This window comes from Ptiloglossa arizonensis, chromosome 1 (genome assembly GCF_051014685.1).
Source record: "Ptiloglossa arizonensis isolate GNS036 chromosome 1, iyPtiAriz1_principal, whole genome shotgun sequence".
Classification (NCBI taxonomy): Eukaryota; Metazoa; Arthropoda; class Insecta; order Hymenoptera; family Colletidae; genus Ptiloglossa; species Ptiloglossa arizonensis.
Window position 1 is genome coordinate 10800154 of NC_135048.1, and position 15353 is coordinate 10815506.

General features: G+C 35.7%; 1 protein-coding gene across 1 annotated transcript; it reads left to right on the forward strand.

Annotated features, from left to right (window-relative positions):
- Positions 1 to 578: 578 nt before the first annotated feature.
- Plexb (plexin B) lies at positions 579 to 12666 on the forward strand. The gene is made up of 8 exons (XM_076309122.1): positions 579 to 1075; positions 1212 to 1393; positions 2339 to 2924; positions 3024 to 3949; positions 4056 to 4459; positions 4566 to 5058; positions 5252 to 9013; positions 9360 to 12666. The coding sequence occupies exons 3-8, from the start codon at positions 2504 to 2506 to the stop codon at positions 9465 to 9467; spliced, it is 6114 nt and encodes a 2037-aa protein (XP_076165237.1). The 5' UTR covers positions 579 to 1075; positions 1212 to 1393; positions 2339 to 2503; the 3' UTR covers positions 9468 to 12666.
- Positions 12667 to 15353: the final 2687 nt, after the last annotated feature.

Below are 15353 nucleotides of genomic sequence, written 5' to 3' on the forward strand. Positions count from 1 at the left end.
AAATCTAAAACTTGTCTGTTATTTTTTTTACTATACAATTAATGATGATATTTGATTCGACGGGACAAATAATATGATGGTCACTTTTTCTCAAGGTAACAGTTTTCAAGACACTAGTTTCTTAATTGAAACCTAATTTTTTCTTAATGCAGACAAAAATGCATTATGAAATGAATTCAACCATACCCATTTATATTACTACATTTCCAGCCTCATTGTATGATAAATTATTTCATTCAGTTAATAATCGTATTATCCGTCCATTTGGATATTAATCAGTTAATTAAATACTGTGGTTTCTCGACGTTTTGGTTCTCGTTTGAAATTTGGCGCCGTTCCAGATCCAGCACAGTGGCAGCAGCCATTTTGATAAATTTGGATTTGACAATAGATACGCTTTACCATTTAAGACAAAGTACAAGCGTTTGGCCGCAGGAGGGCGCTGATAGGTGTCCGTGCACCAAGCAGAAAGAAAAGGAAAGTTGAAGGGAGAGTGATAGAACTAACCAAGAAGAGACACTGAACCGTGGGAAAAGCGCGACGAGCGCGAGTGAGAGAGAGAGAAAGATAATGAACAAGCGGCGCATGCCGTAGCCACGGCCCCCAACTTGCTCTAAACTCGTGTAGCCTGTCGCTGTCGGTCGAATTTTAATGGCGGCTCATTCCGATTCTCTCTGTTTAGTAGTGTTATTATAAAGTGATGGGCGGTATTTGTATTCCTTTATATGTTACCAAAAGGAACGACAAGGAGTTCCAGTGAATCTTGGGTGTGCGGTTCAGTGTTACACCGAAGACTTGTATCGAGGCTTGTATCAAGGACATGGTGCATATCCGCGATGTGTCGTAGCGACTCTTGCGTACGAACAGTTCATCGTGTGGTCGTGTTGTACGCTTTGGCTTTTTCGCGAAGGGAGCGATTGTAGGTGACAAATTAGGGGTGTCTAGTTTTATTTCAGCTCGATATACGTATCAATGTGTATGTGCATTTGTCGTGAAAACTAACGAGTCGTACTGACTGACTGATGATCATATCAGAACGAACAAATCGAAGCTGCGAGCTTTTTTCATTCCGGAGGTAATTCTTTTTCTTTTTGAGCAACCGCTCGCGGGACATATCTGCATCTTGTGATTATATCAAGAATATTTACGAAAATCAAGGTGTATTTTATCGCCAAACTTGACTAATTTGTTCGTATACGCGTTATTGTCAGGCGATTATCGACGAGGAGCAGAATATCCTTGCCTTTGTGCGAAGACACTGGCCTTAGCTGTCAAGTGCAGCTATGCTGCTCACACTAATGAAGGGCGGTGCGTGCAACGGTGTTACTCAAAAAGTGTGGACCCATCTGCCCTAGCCTGACGTCGTCGTCGGGATGTTTTAGTACTGAAATCGGTCAGTGATATATTATTTACATTTTTGACAATTTGCTTTTGGATTATAAGAAATGCCTGCGTTTATCTACGCATGTTCGGTTTTTGAAAAAACAACATGAATCCTTCGAAATACAAGCATTCAAGGCATCTCAATGAAATATCCTAATGAATATATTCGGCATTTCCATGCTGTCTTCAAATATAGTATTAAAGTTCTCGTTTGGAAAATTTTTAAAGTTATAATAAACGTCAACGATAAGAAATTAAAATCTGCAAAGTAAAACTAATTTTCAGGTTTGATTTTGATAAAATCAGTGTATGCAAATTTTTCCTTTGTCAGATATTAAAAGTCAGTTTGTAGAAAGTATTCTGTTTTATTAATTTATATGTCTTTCCAAAGTTTAGTGTAACATTAAATGTACAATAAATTGCTATTGTTTTAGATTATTTTGATATAATTTATTTTTGTTTTAAATTATTATTTCCATTTTTGATTTATAACTATAATTTGTGTTTGTATTTTATTTTACCAAATGCAATCATTTTATATAAAATCATGTATAGAATGAAATTTGAATTGTACTTATGTCAGTCATGCTAAATGTGTGGTCTAAAGTATTTTTCTTGACAACATCCTTTTTAATGTTGGTTGATCCCTTTTAATTTATCATGTAAAATTTTAACGTATATTAAGCATGTTAATGACAAATGACTATATAAAGCAAAATTTGTACATTATCTTTGAAAGGAGAAAAATGTAGTATATAGAAGTTTAAACCATTATTTGTATTAAAAATTTATTGATCATAAATAACTTTATGTAAACTCTTTATTTGAAAAAAAAAAATAATATTTCAATTACTAATTATAGAAAATCATTTGAAGTAAAAAATTTAGCTTCAATATATATTATAATGTATTTTCATTTTCAATAATTTAATATAGATGCTTTTGAATGTTTTAGAGGTACCGGGCAATGAGCATCATGTCGGTGCCTGGATATATATACAGCTGGTAGTACTGTATCAATACTGGCTTTTCACCAGTGGGACTCAGACCCTTATTATACCTTCTACACTTCCTACCCCAAACTTGTACACGCACAAACGCACACGCATAGCGTGTGCGCATGTGCTTTGTCAACTATTGTCTACACATCATGAGATTCTTGGGATTTGTATCATTTCCCACTTCGTCCACTGTGTCGTCGTCTCCTAAGCTGCTGCTACCATCTCATCGATTATCCCTTTCATCCATGTCTGTTGCCACCTGGTTTATGGTGGTATTGGTAACTGCAGCCATAGATACGCCCACTAGTACTGTTCCACCTATACAAGAAAACAGATCTCTACATGTAGTAATACAGTTTCCTATGGGAGATGGTCAACGATATGGATTTTATCCTTTAGATCCAAATACAACAAGAGAAGGTGCCCTTCGGTTTAATCACCTTACTATAGATCCTGCTACAGGACGATTATATGCAGGTGCCATCAACAGACTTTTACAGTTAGATTCTAATCTCAGACTGGAAGAATATGTTTCTACAGGTTAGATTTCAGTTTACAATTTTATTTTTATATTTTATATATTAATTATATTGTACAAAAATTGTTAGAAAATAATTACTGCTTGTTTATTGTTTTCAGGACCAAGACTAGATAATCCTCAGTGCCATGCAAGAGGCTGTCCTTCTAGAGACATAACAACATCTGTAATGGACAATGTAAACAAACTACTAATCGCTGACCTTGAATCACAAACATTAATCGCTTGCGGTTCTCTCCTTCAAGGTGCTTGTGAAAAGTACAAAATGTCGAACATATCCATTAAGCCAGAATTCATTTCCTATAGTGTAGCAGCTAACGATGAAAATTCTTCTACGTACGCGTTTATTGGACCTGAAAGATATAACGCATGGGAACAAACAAATATTCTGTATGTTGGCACTACATTTACTAACAAGGGAGACTATAGGCACGATGTGCCTGCCATTTCTAGTAGAAATCTTCACAATTTAGAGTTTGCAGAATACACGTTTAACAAACAGTCAATTGTGTATATCGATGTTAAATATCGAGATCACTTTTTGGTCAAATATGTGTATGGTTTCAATGCAAGCGATTATGCGTATTTTGTATTGGTACAAAAACAATCTTATCTTCCTGAACAAGAAGAACTCGGTTATACATCTAGATTGGCTAGAAGTTGTATAAGCGATCCAAATTATGACAGTTATACAGAAGTAACATTACAATGTGCCATTGACTTGGGAGATGGAAAGCAGCATTTTTATAATTTAGTACAAGATGCAAAAGTAGCACCAGCTGGAAGTGATATAGCAATGCAACTTGGTATTTCTGTTGGTGATCCCATCTTTGTCTCTGTGTTTTCGCCAAGTAGAGGCATTACAAATGAGCCATTAACTCGCTCAGCAGTTTGTGTATACAGTTTACAAGACATTGAAACAAAGTTTAATGAAAATATTCACATGTGTTTTAATGGTAGCACTAAGTATAGAAACATGGGCTATGTTAGCGGCCCTATACAAGATGGAAAGTGTCCTACAGCAGGAGTAAGTCTAAAGCATGACATATATTATCATGTATGGAAACATTGTTTGACTACAATACATATTTTCTAATATACTCTTTTAATTATATTTTTACTTTTATATTCAGACAACAGGTAACATTTTAAATTTCTGCGAAGTGGGCTTGAAAATCTCTGGAATGTCGCCAATTGTTGGACAAGCGATTTTACATTTTCCTGACGAATTCGTTACCTCTGTAACAATAGCTAATACAGAGAGCCATACTGTAGCATTCTTGGGAACTAATGATGGAATTCTTAAGAAAGTTTTACTTTCTGGAACTGAAGCATTTGTCTATGAAAGCATTGTAATTGATGAAGGAAACAGATTAATGCCTGACAGTTTAATTTCACCAGATGGAGAACACATTTATGTTTTATCAAGTTCTAAAATTTCAAAAGTTCAAGTAGAACATTGTAGTAGTTACACTAATTGCAGTAGTTGTCTTGATGCAAAAGATCCTTATTGTGGGTGGTGTTCATTGGAAAAAAGGTAAATATGTATTTCAAATTTTTTCCCATTCTATTTTTCTTATTCTTAGAAGTTTTCTAAAAATATGTTTCATGTATTATTGTCTTAACTTAAATTTGTTGTTTAGATGCACAGTTAGAGGAGATTGTCAGAAGGCAAGTCATAGCAGTCCAAGATGGTTGTCTTTAGGTACAGGACAGCAATGCATTGATTTTGAACAAGTTCTTCCAGATAGGATACCTATCAATCAAATGACTACAGTTCATCTGACAATTAGAACTTTGCCCGAATTACCAGCGGGTGCTAATTATAAATGCGTTTTTGGTCACGCAGAACCAATAGACGCGTTAATGACAGGTTTTGGGTTATCGTGTCCTACACCGCCCGTTACAGAGAGATCTAATATACCGGAAGGAGCCGATCATGTTTTAGTACCGCTGTCTGTGCGTTCTAGTGAAACAAATAAAGACTTCGTTTCACGCAACTTTGCATTTTTTGATTGCTCCAGACATTCTGTATGTACAGAATGTGTAAAATCGCAGTGGGCGTGCAGCTGGTGCGTGTATGACAACAAATGTACACATAATACAAGCTGCCAGGGTATAATTTCAGGAGAGAATGTAAGTATCTTAACAATTACAATTTTTCTTACTTTAAATATACATACAGATAAATATTTGATATATTAAATGTATTGAAAATGTGCTGAATTAAATTTGACAGCAATTGAATCTTATATCTTTAATTTATAATCACTTGTGTTAAATAAATCAGAATAATGATTGTCAACGTAATAAATTTCTATGTTTACAGAATCAAGCAAATCTTGCTGCACACGGAGCACAGTATTGTCCAAGATTTGTCCAACGCAATGAACCCTTAATGTTACCCAACAGTGTACCCAAAGAGATAGTACTGGAAGTTGAAAATTTACCGCATCCTCAAGTGGGACACAGTGGTTTCCAATGCATCGTTACGATAGAGGGTGCGAACCTAAAAGTACAAGCTCGCGTCGATAGTAGCCGCCTTATAGTTTGTGATAAAACAGTCTATTCGTATGAGGCAGTCACCGGCAAATACGAAGCTGAGGTGACAGTTGTTTGGAACATCAATCATCATGTCGACAAGACCACCATTATTCTCTATAAGTGTGAAGTGTTGGGTTCGCATCGTGAACACGCAGATTGTTCTCTTTGTGTGACGAGGGACGTACGTTTCGAATGTACTTGGTGCGGCAATAGTTGCGTATATCGACATTCATGCTTGCATTCGCCGTTCACTGAATGTCCAAAACCAAGAATAGACATGATAAAACCTCTTAGTGGACCGATCGAAGGTGGAACGTTGGTGACCATTGAAGGCAGTAACTTGGGATTGAAGGAAAGCGACGTGGGAGGAAAAATACATATTGGTAATACTCTATGTACTCTTGTTGACTACGAAGTGTCGGTTCGTATTGTTTGCCGCACAGGACGACACGAAGCTACCGATACTGCTTCTGTTATGGTTGGCAACGATGCTGGATATACAGAAAGCGCAGTGCTATTTAATTACAAAGATATAAGATTATCCGGTGTTTATCCGTCGGTTGGTCCTCAAAGTGGCGGTACACAACTCGCTATTACCGGCATGTTCTTAAACATTGGTAGTACTATTTCAGCCTATTTGGATGAACTACCATGCCAGGTGAACGCAACACAAGCGAGCAGTACTAGACTAACTTGTGTAACAAGTAAATCCGACCGAGTGAGAAGAATTGATAGACTGACTCTCAGCATAGACGGTGCGAATCGCACATTAGTTGGTAATCCATACAACTATACTCACGATCCAACCATTATGGAGATCAAACCGCTAACAAGCTTTGCTTCTGGTGGTCGGATGATCACTGTTCATGGTACCAACTTGGACACTATTCAGAAACCCGAGATGGAGGTTTACTTTGACAACGAATCACGGCCAATAAACAGAACTGTCTGTACTGTATTGAATCCGACACAAATGGAATGCCCGAGTCCCAGTGTTGCCAAACGATTCATGACTCTTCGACGCAACGAACGTGCAGCCGTTAACAGTCAAAGCACACCGGCGCAATCGTTAAAACTAAAAGATTCCCAGTTATCTTTGAAAATAGCATTCATCATGGACAACGTGGAAAGTGTCCGAGATTTGGAGAAGCACTTTCAGAGTCCCAGGAACCGTTTACTTTACGTCGAAGATCCAAAGTTCCTTGCGTTTCCGCGAAATATTAAACTGTACAAAGGGGACACGTTAGTTATTGAAGGAGAGAATCTGATTTATGCCAGTGACGAATCTGATGTGAACGTTACAGTCGGAATAATGCCTTGTAACGTAACATCACTCGCTTCGACCCAATTAGTCTGTATACCACCTGATCAACAACCTGCCGATACGGATGAGCTTGGAATTAAAACCGAGAATGGACTACCCCTGGTCGTAGTACGGGTAGGAAGAAGCTTACGATTCCCCATTGGCTACCTCCGTTACGAAGTAATTAAATCTTACCCAATTCCACCAGAAGCAATCGCTGGAATTGCGGCTGGAACGTTCGGTCTTGTATTTTTGTTCGTTTTGGTATTAATAATTTATAGAAGAAAGAGCACACAAGCGGAAAGGGAGTACAAACGAATCCAAATACAAATGGACACCCTTGAAAGTAATGTTAGAATGGAATGCAAACAGGCATTTGCTGAGCTACAAACAGACATGACTGATTTAACGGCAGATTTAGAATCCTCTGGTATACCAACGCTCGATCACAAGAACTACATTATGAAAGTATTTTTTCCTGGTGTCACCCATCATCCGATATTAAACGATCCCAGGTCACGCAGCAATGTTTCTCGCACGAATTACGACGCGGCTATGATCCAGTTCGAACAGCTGATTAACAATAAGTACTTTGTATTAACATTTATTGAAACACTGGAAGCTCAGAAAGACTTTAACATTAGAGATAAAGTAAATGTCGCATCTTTACTCATGGTTGTTTTAATGGGTAAAATGGAATACGCGACTGATATACTTATGAATCTTTTACTCAGACTCATCGAAAAGGCAGTGAACACGAAACACCCGCAATTAATGCTGAGGAGAACAGAATCCGTAGTGGAGAAGATGCTTACGAACTGGATGGCGCTTTGTATGTACAATTACCTTAAAGACTATGCTGGTTCCTCTCTATTTTTACTGTTCAAGGCGATAAAACATCAGATAGAAAAAGGTCCTGTGGACGTGATTACGCACGACGCGAGATACTCATTGTCCGAAGAGAGATTGCTTCGAGAACAGATTGAACATAGCATTGTTACTTTGCACGTTGTCCAAGATGATCTTGATGAGAAAATACAGTGCAAAGTTTTAGATTGTGATACTATAAATCAAGTGAAATCCAAGATCCTGGATTCTCTCTATAAAAACACTCCTTTCTCGCTGAGGCCGTCCGTTCATGACGTAGATTTGGAATGGAGACACGGTAGAGGTGGTCATTTAACACTTCAGGATGAAGATCTTACGACAAAATGCAGCGGAGAATGGAAAAAGATAAACACATTGGCGCATTATGGCGTTAAAGAATCGGCGGTGATGTCGTTGATTCCTAGACAGAACGATGGCTTTTCTGTCGCGTGTAAACCGCCGTGTCACAATTGTAAACCGTCACATTACCATCACCAGCAGCAACCAATTCATCATCATTCGCATCACCATCACCTGCACCGACACGCGAATCACTGTTCGTCCACACATCTTCCATCCACACCTAATCACAATTTAATCAGTCCTGTAATGTACAATCATCCTGTTAGCGGTTTGTATTTCGAATCACAGCACTCACCGCCGATTATAACGGCAAACGGAGATGTTGAAAGTGGTCACGGAGGTAATCAACGATTATATCACTTAGTAAGGCCTATAGAAGAGAGCCACTATCCACCGGGAATGGGTTTTACTGGAAGCAAACATCACCATCCAGAGCGAACACACAAAGCAATTCCTGAAATATTTTTAACAAGACTATTGTCAACGAAGGGCACCGTACAGAAATTCGTCGATGATTTCTTAAATACTATACTAACCGCGAACGAAGCACTACCGAGTGCTGTAAAATGGTTGTTTGATCTCCTCGACGATGCTGGGAAGCAACACGGAATCGTCGATCCTGAAGTGCCCCATGCATGGAAATCGAACAGTTTGCCACTTCGATTTTGGGTGAATTTTATTAAAAATCCAGATTTCATGTTCGATATTAATAAATCTACGACAGTCGACTCAAGTCTGTCCGTAATAGCACAAACATTCATGGACTCTTGTTCGATGACGGAGCACAGGCTAGGGAAAGATTCACCCTCTAATAAATTACTCTTTGCAAAGGACATACCGCATTATCGAGAAAAAGTGGGTCGTTTTTACACAGATGTACAGAGACTACCACAAATTACTGATCAAGAAATGTCTAGTGCCATGCAACAGTTGAGTGCGTCACACGCGAACGAGTTTGATGTGATTGCAGCACTGAAGGAACTTTACATCTATGTCAGCAAGTATTACGAACAAGTAAGTACTTTTACATTAATACGTTTTCAGCTGCTATTACATGAACAACCCCTATTTTCACCCAGACCTCAAAAATTAAAACTACATTTTCTATTGGACAATGTATCTTTTCTCTCATTTTTTATACTTAATCCAATAACAGCTTTCATTTAGCAACAGCTGATCACCATAATTGATTCTGACTAAAAATATCTTTACACAAAGTAGAGTGTGCCATATTAATGAAAAGTAGTAATATATTTTAATCAAATTCGTCATATTTAATACAAGTTTATTCTCTTTTATAGATATGAAAATATATTTATTGGTCAATGTTAGGTGATTAAATCAATAAATTTGTTTGTAGATTCTTGAGGCCTTGGAGACAGACGCGGGCTGTCGCAAACTACATCTAGCCCACAGGTTAGAAAATGTGGCGTGCACGCTCGAGGGAGAAGAAACCAGTGCCTGCTGACACAACCTCCTCATTGCCATCCCAGGACCCGTCAATCTCTCCAGAAACACTGACTAGTGCCTCCACTTCATGCATCAGATACACCTCGTTACATATGTACAAATCTACACACCATGTGAATAACAATGCCGTAAATACGTGCGATTTCGTTAAGGCTAGTCAGGCGATAGTTTTACAGGATAAATAATCCTGGTGTAGTGTTTGCGTCTCTATGTCATGGCTGTATCGAAATACGCTCGTACACACGTATAGATATTAGCGAACGATAAATAATGCGACCCTTAAAACTGATCTGTTTTTATTAATGTTGACGCTTCATTTATTTGACTATACATAAGATTTATATTTAAATTTGTATCAAATTACAAGGAAGCGACAAAATAGCACCCATTTCACAATTTTTTGCAAGATCAAGAAAATGTATTTCTTCATTGATGAAGCCAAACATTGGCCATGTACACGTTTAAGGTTTTAAGATGTAAATTTGAAAATTTACATTGAAAAGAAAATTAACAATTTCGATTTCTTGTTGGCTAAATGTCTATACGTGTATACGTAAATACGGAATACAAACATAACGTAAAAAGAAAATAACGTGTGTAAAAGTAAGTGAGAAAGCCATAGTGTCCATCAGACTGTCTGTACGAAAGAGTACGGCAGCGAGTAGTCTGTGATCCGAGCACGAGTGGCTATGCCTACTATCTTCATTACGATATATAATTATTAATATGTTATATATTATATATATATACATAAAAAAAAAATATATAAAGCAAAGATCACGCAACATACACCTCCACGGATGTAGTGAGCTAGTTAGAGAGGGTCTATATATGTATTATAAGTTGGGGGTGAAGAACCCTTTCAGAGAGAATAAGAGATAATATTAAATTAAGGCAATTAAAGTAATGTTAAACAAAGGAAAGAATTGAAGAATTAAGAATTATGAGAGCAGCTCGGACTACTCTAGGCCTATCTACGTATATTCAATACGTAAAGAAAAAGATTTTCTTTTTTTAGTATTTTTTTTTTTTTGGTCGTTTTCTTTTGTCTTTAAGTCTGTTTCTATTTACTTTACGCAATTACACGTGTAAGTACAACTGTTGCTATGATTTTTAAGACCACTATGTGGATCATATAATGATTTTTACAATTACTTTATGAATTACTTTATACTTATTATTGCTCTTATTATTGCTAAATTGTATTATTATCTATATAGGTACAATTATCAATTCAACAATGGTTATTATCGTATATTGTTAAGTGTAAAACACGTATAATAGATGCGAAAACAGAAAAAAATCTTTTATATTACACCGGCGAAAGAATTTCTAGACTCTTTTGGACGTTAGAAGTGAATTTTGAAACAAACAAACAAAAAATGGAAAATTTTGTACGCGTCTGGTTATACTTTTCGTCGGTTTTGAGTGTTCGAAGTTTTTGCAATTTGGTCAATATCACAGGTCAAACGCATCGAAAAAGAAAAACTTAACGAGACACAACGACGAACAGTATTTCTTGGGATTACACCTCCATTTAGTTCACGTAAGACTGCCTGATTTTCAGTGTTGCATTTAAAAGAAGCATCCTTATCTTTGCCTCCGGGTATGTTCATTATTCCGAGTAAAAATATAAGCCTTTAACCATTTAATTCACTGCCCACTGCGCACTGCCAAGTTTCTCCATGCGCTTCTACAAACTATAAAACCTGAACAGACCTACTTAATGTTTTAATGAACCACAAAGAAAACAATTATTTGACAATTTGTCGGCGTAGGTCTGAGAAGACTGGGGACACGCTCATTGTTGTACTTAATTAACGCTCTCGTGTATTCAATTACTCTACAGACCCCCAGGTTTCCTCTTGATGACCAGCATCCTATGTATCTCTCTATTATATGTATTGTATTTATTTATATTACGACGAACAAATTAACTCTATGGGAAATTGTACGTCAATCTGTCCTATGTGATTTAGCATATTATTTTTTCCATACGTATGTATTTTGCGTATCAAGACTGTGCGTATATTTGTACACTTGTTCTTTTTTTCGTACGTGTCAACGTGCGAATTGCAATTTTTTTGAGACATTAGGATCTCTCGCTTTTTATATTTAAGTTTTTCAGTCACACAAAAAGAAAGTTACAAGATACTCGAGAAATCTATAAGCATTAAAATATTGAAGCCATGTAATAATTTAATTTTGTATACGCTATATCTTTCCAGTGTGCATTTTATGCAAAAATGTTAGTTGCGAATATAGATAATAAATGATAACAGAATGGTCAAGTCAATGAAACTTGAAGTACCAATGATCTTTGACTATTTCTGAATTTCTTCTGTTATCATTTTTATAATACTCTAGACACAGTTTTTTATATATATTTAAGATACTCGTAAGCAATTAAAATCGACTTTCTTGTATATTGAATTAAAATACGCGTATTGTAAGTAACAGGGGATTATTTTGCCGAGTATTCTTATTTGTTGAACATATTTTATTTGTACAATGCATTTATAATGGAAAATATAACAATCATTTTGTTTTATAATTTAAAGGTATAAATGTATTCGCAAGTGAGTTGAATTATGTAATGTATAATATAAAGCAGGCTTCTTTTTAATTCGAATGATTCTATAAAGGTTTCCCAAAAGAAAGTAACGCTATACTTTAATTCCAATTTAAAAAAGAAAAAAGAAATACGAATCTGCTGCCTGCTCGAAATTGTTAATGACTCTTCAGATAAGAATATTACGTCTTATGTGGCCACGTTTGAAAGAAAAATAAGCAACGTACGCACTCTCGTGTAAGAAATGAATGTATAAAAGGAATGATGAAAACCGATTATATTTACAAATGCATCGAGTATATTCTTCTTCAACTTTATGTGTAGACTACAATACATACTGACTATATAGAAATTTTAGAAAATTGAGAAAATACATGTCTTTCCAAATATTAGAACAAACTGTTCGCGTAAACAATACGTTTTCTTTTTTTAATAAATTTGTGAAATAGAATATTCTTGCAGGTAGTGTTGGCATTAAATTTATATTCCTTTTGATTGTATTATATCATTGGATAGTCTTCCTAGATTGGATATAGCCCGAATAAAATTATAACAGTAATATTTATAAACAAATTTATTATTTGTTCGAAGTAATGAACTTGTTTCTATAAGTCTGATATTCTGAATCTTGCGGCACAAATATTTATGTTAAATTAAAGTATTGTGCAAATTATGTATCGTATATACACAATTTAGTTATAAATGACATTAAAGATTTCTTTTTAATTCCGTCATTAAATTACTATCACACAATGTCGCCCACAAAATGTAGTTAAAGTAAAGAAAGATACATTAAGAAATCGTCTGAAATTTAAGTCTATAAAGTGAAATGTTAGTTTGAAAATCGCTGCTCCTGTTATTTAAAAGGAGTTTCTCACTTTTTCCTATAATGGTCTCAAAAAATAGTACTGCTCTAATATTGAGTTTCAAACATGCATTTCCTAATTATATTTTAATGATTTAAACTTTTATTCAATTAGTTGATGAAAGTGTATGTGCGTGTATATTTGAACAGATATACTGCTACCCCTTAAATTGTGGATGATACGTTTTTATAAAGATACGTATATAATCTAAGAAATGATTAACTGTTTCATAATTTATTTTTAAATATTAATGCTTATTATCATTATTATATTAACTTAATATTTTTATATTACCGAAACGCATGCAAAGAATAGGAAGCTTTCATAGGTATCTCTATAAAAATACGTTTGATTATAATACAAATAAATATAGATACGTAAAATGAAGCTCCTGGAATTGTAAAATTTTCTGACTTGTATTTTTTATAAACTTAAACGTTTTCATTCCTAGTTCGCTAAATATAACGAACATTGTGGTTACTAACAGCGATAGTAGCGATAGTAGTTTATCGTCCACTTGTCAATGAGGAAGAAACTCAACGTGAAAAGTATGTAACGTCCACAATGTAAGGATCAGTTCTCTTAAGGGCATACGAAATCTTTTGATTTATATCTGTTGCATAGTGCAGATTGACGTACGCTTGCATACGTGTGCACATATTCGCACATACATCTCGTCGCTATTATCAGAACTTGAAGGATTCCTGACAAGTGTGTGGTACATCTTTAATGATCGTTCGTTTCAGAGATTCGCGCAAAATATCTTGTATGGTACGTCAAGTACTTCGTACATTCGAGCGCGATTCGATGGAAGGCCCAAGCAACACGCTACGTTTTAACGTATACGTGCGCATACAAATTTCGACGAAATTCTGTTGCTTTTTCCTTAAGTGTTCAAAGTGTACAGACTTCGTGCGAAATGCCTGCGTGCTCGTAGGACAGAAAGAATAAAATATGGTAGCACTTAAGGAAAAACCTTGCAATTTTTATGAAGTTCAAGCGCACCGGAAGAATGTCGTGGTTCATCGTTTAAAATGGTCATGTGTATATAAGGTGATTCACTAAAAATTGTCGTACAAAATAAATTTTGATTCATTCATTTTCGGAAAGCATCTATGTGGCGAAATTTGTTATGCTTGAAGGGCTGTATCGAATAGGAAAATTTGATTTTACAAGCACCCCATATTTTTAAAAATATTAAGATGGCCTTGGAATTGTTTAGCGGCTATGTATTTTTTTTTTCTTTTAAATATGGCTTTGTAGACGATAAGCAAACAAATTAGTGATGTATCAAAATGTGACCTTGAAGTGACCTCAACTTGTAAAGTGTACTCAATGTTCTCAGGATTGAAATCACTTGAAGGTCATAATGCGATGGATCAGTAAATTTGTTTTTCTTTTTCTACAAATAAGATGTTAATTCGATGATAGTTTTTAGTGAATGGCTCTGTACATTTAAAACTTAAGAATTTACGATACAATTAATTCTGAAAATATAATTGTCAATATTTTGGTTTATGATATGTAACGAAAATTTGCGGTGCAGCAGAATTTTCCGATATTTCGTACACGCTCGACAGTTGACTCCATCCATCTGAAAAGCTTGTCAATTCCGCATTCAACGTATGTATTGTATTGTAATTAAACTGAGGAATGTTCAGCGGTTTACGAGTCGATTAGTACGTCATGCTTCGTAGTATAGACAAATCCGAACGTCATGTCGAATTAAAATTATTCTTTGTTAAGCTTCGGAAATGATGGGGGGATGATTCTTTCCCTGAAAGAATAGACTCGAGCGTATTCGTCGCCGAGAACCACGTGTATGAAAAATGTAAAACGGGCGCGTCTTCATTCCTATAAATTTCGAATGTATCTTTTTCTCATTATGTAGCCTACACGTAATGTGTATGTATGGTCTGTTGTGGAGATACAGTGAACTATGCAAAACGTACTCAAGTGGTATGTTCATTTGATGCTTTTATGCGTAAAACCATAAAGATGTTTTTTTCTATTTTTAGTGCACACCATGTATAATAACGTAATGAACGCATAAGACGCACCACTCCAAATTTTACGATAAAATCGTATTTAAAATCTTGTATTTTCCATATTCCTATTGTCACATCTTATTTAACTTACATGTTCACTATATCTTTTCCACTGACTATACGTCAACGACGAATGCAAAATGTGTGCGATACTGCTTTACGTGTGCTGTACGAATGCAAGTCTATAGATGTGTGTATGTGTGCAGAATGCAACCCTGAAAAGCCCTGTGTAAATAGTATTCAACCCCCCATCTCGCATATAAGTAGGTTTTAAGTAACACTCGAGAACGAAATGACTCTTGCCAAATTTTCAATGGGACGTAGGGACAAACAAATAAGCATTTGGAAAATTGCAAAAATATATTGGTATTATAAATGAATCTGAAAATTGTGATATT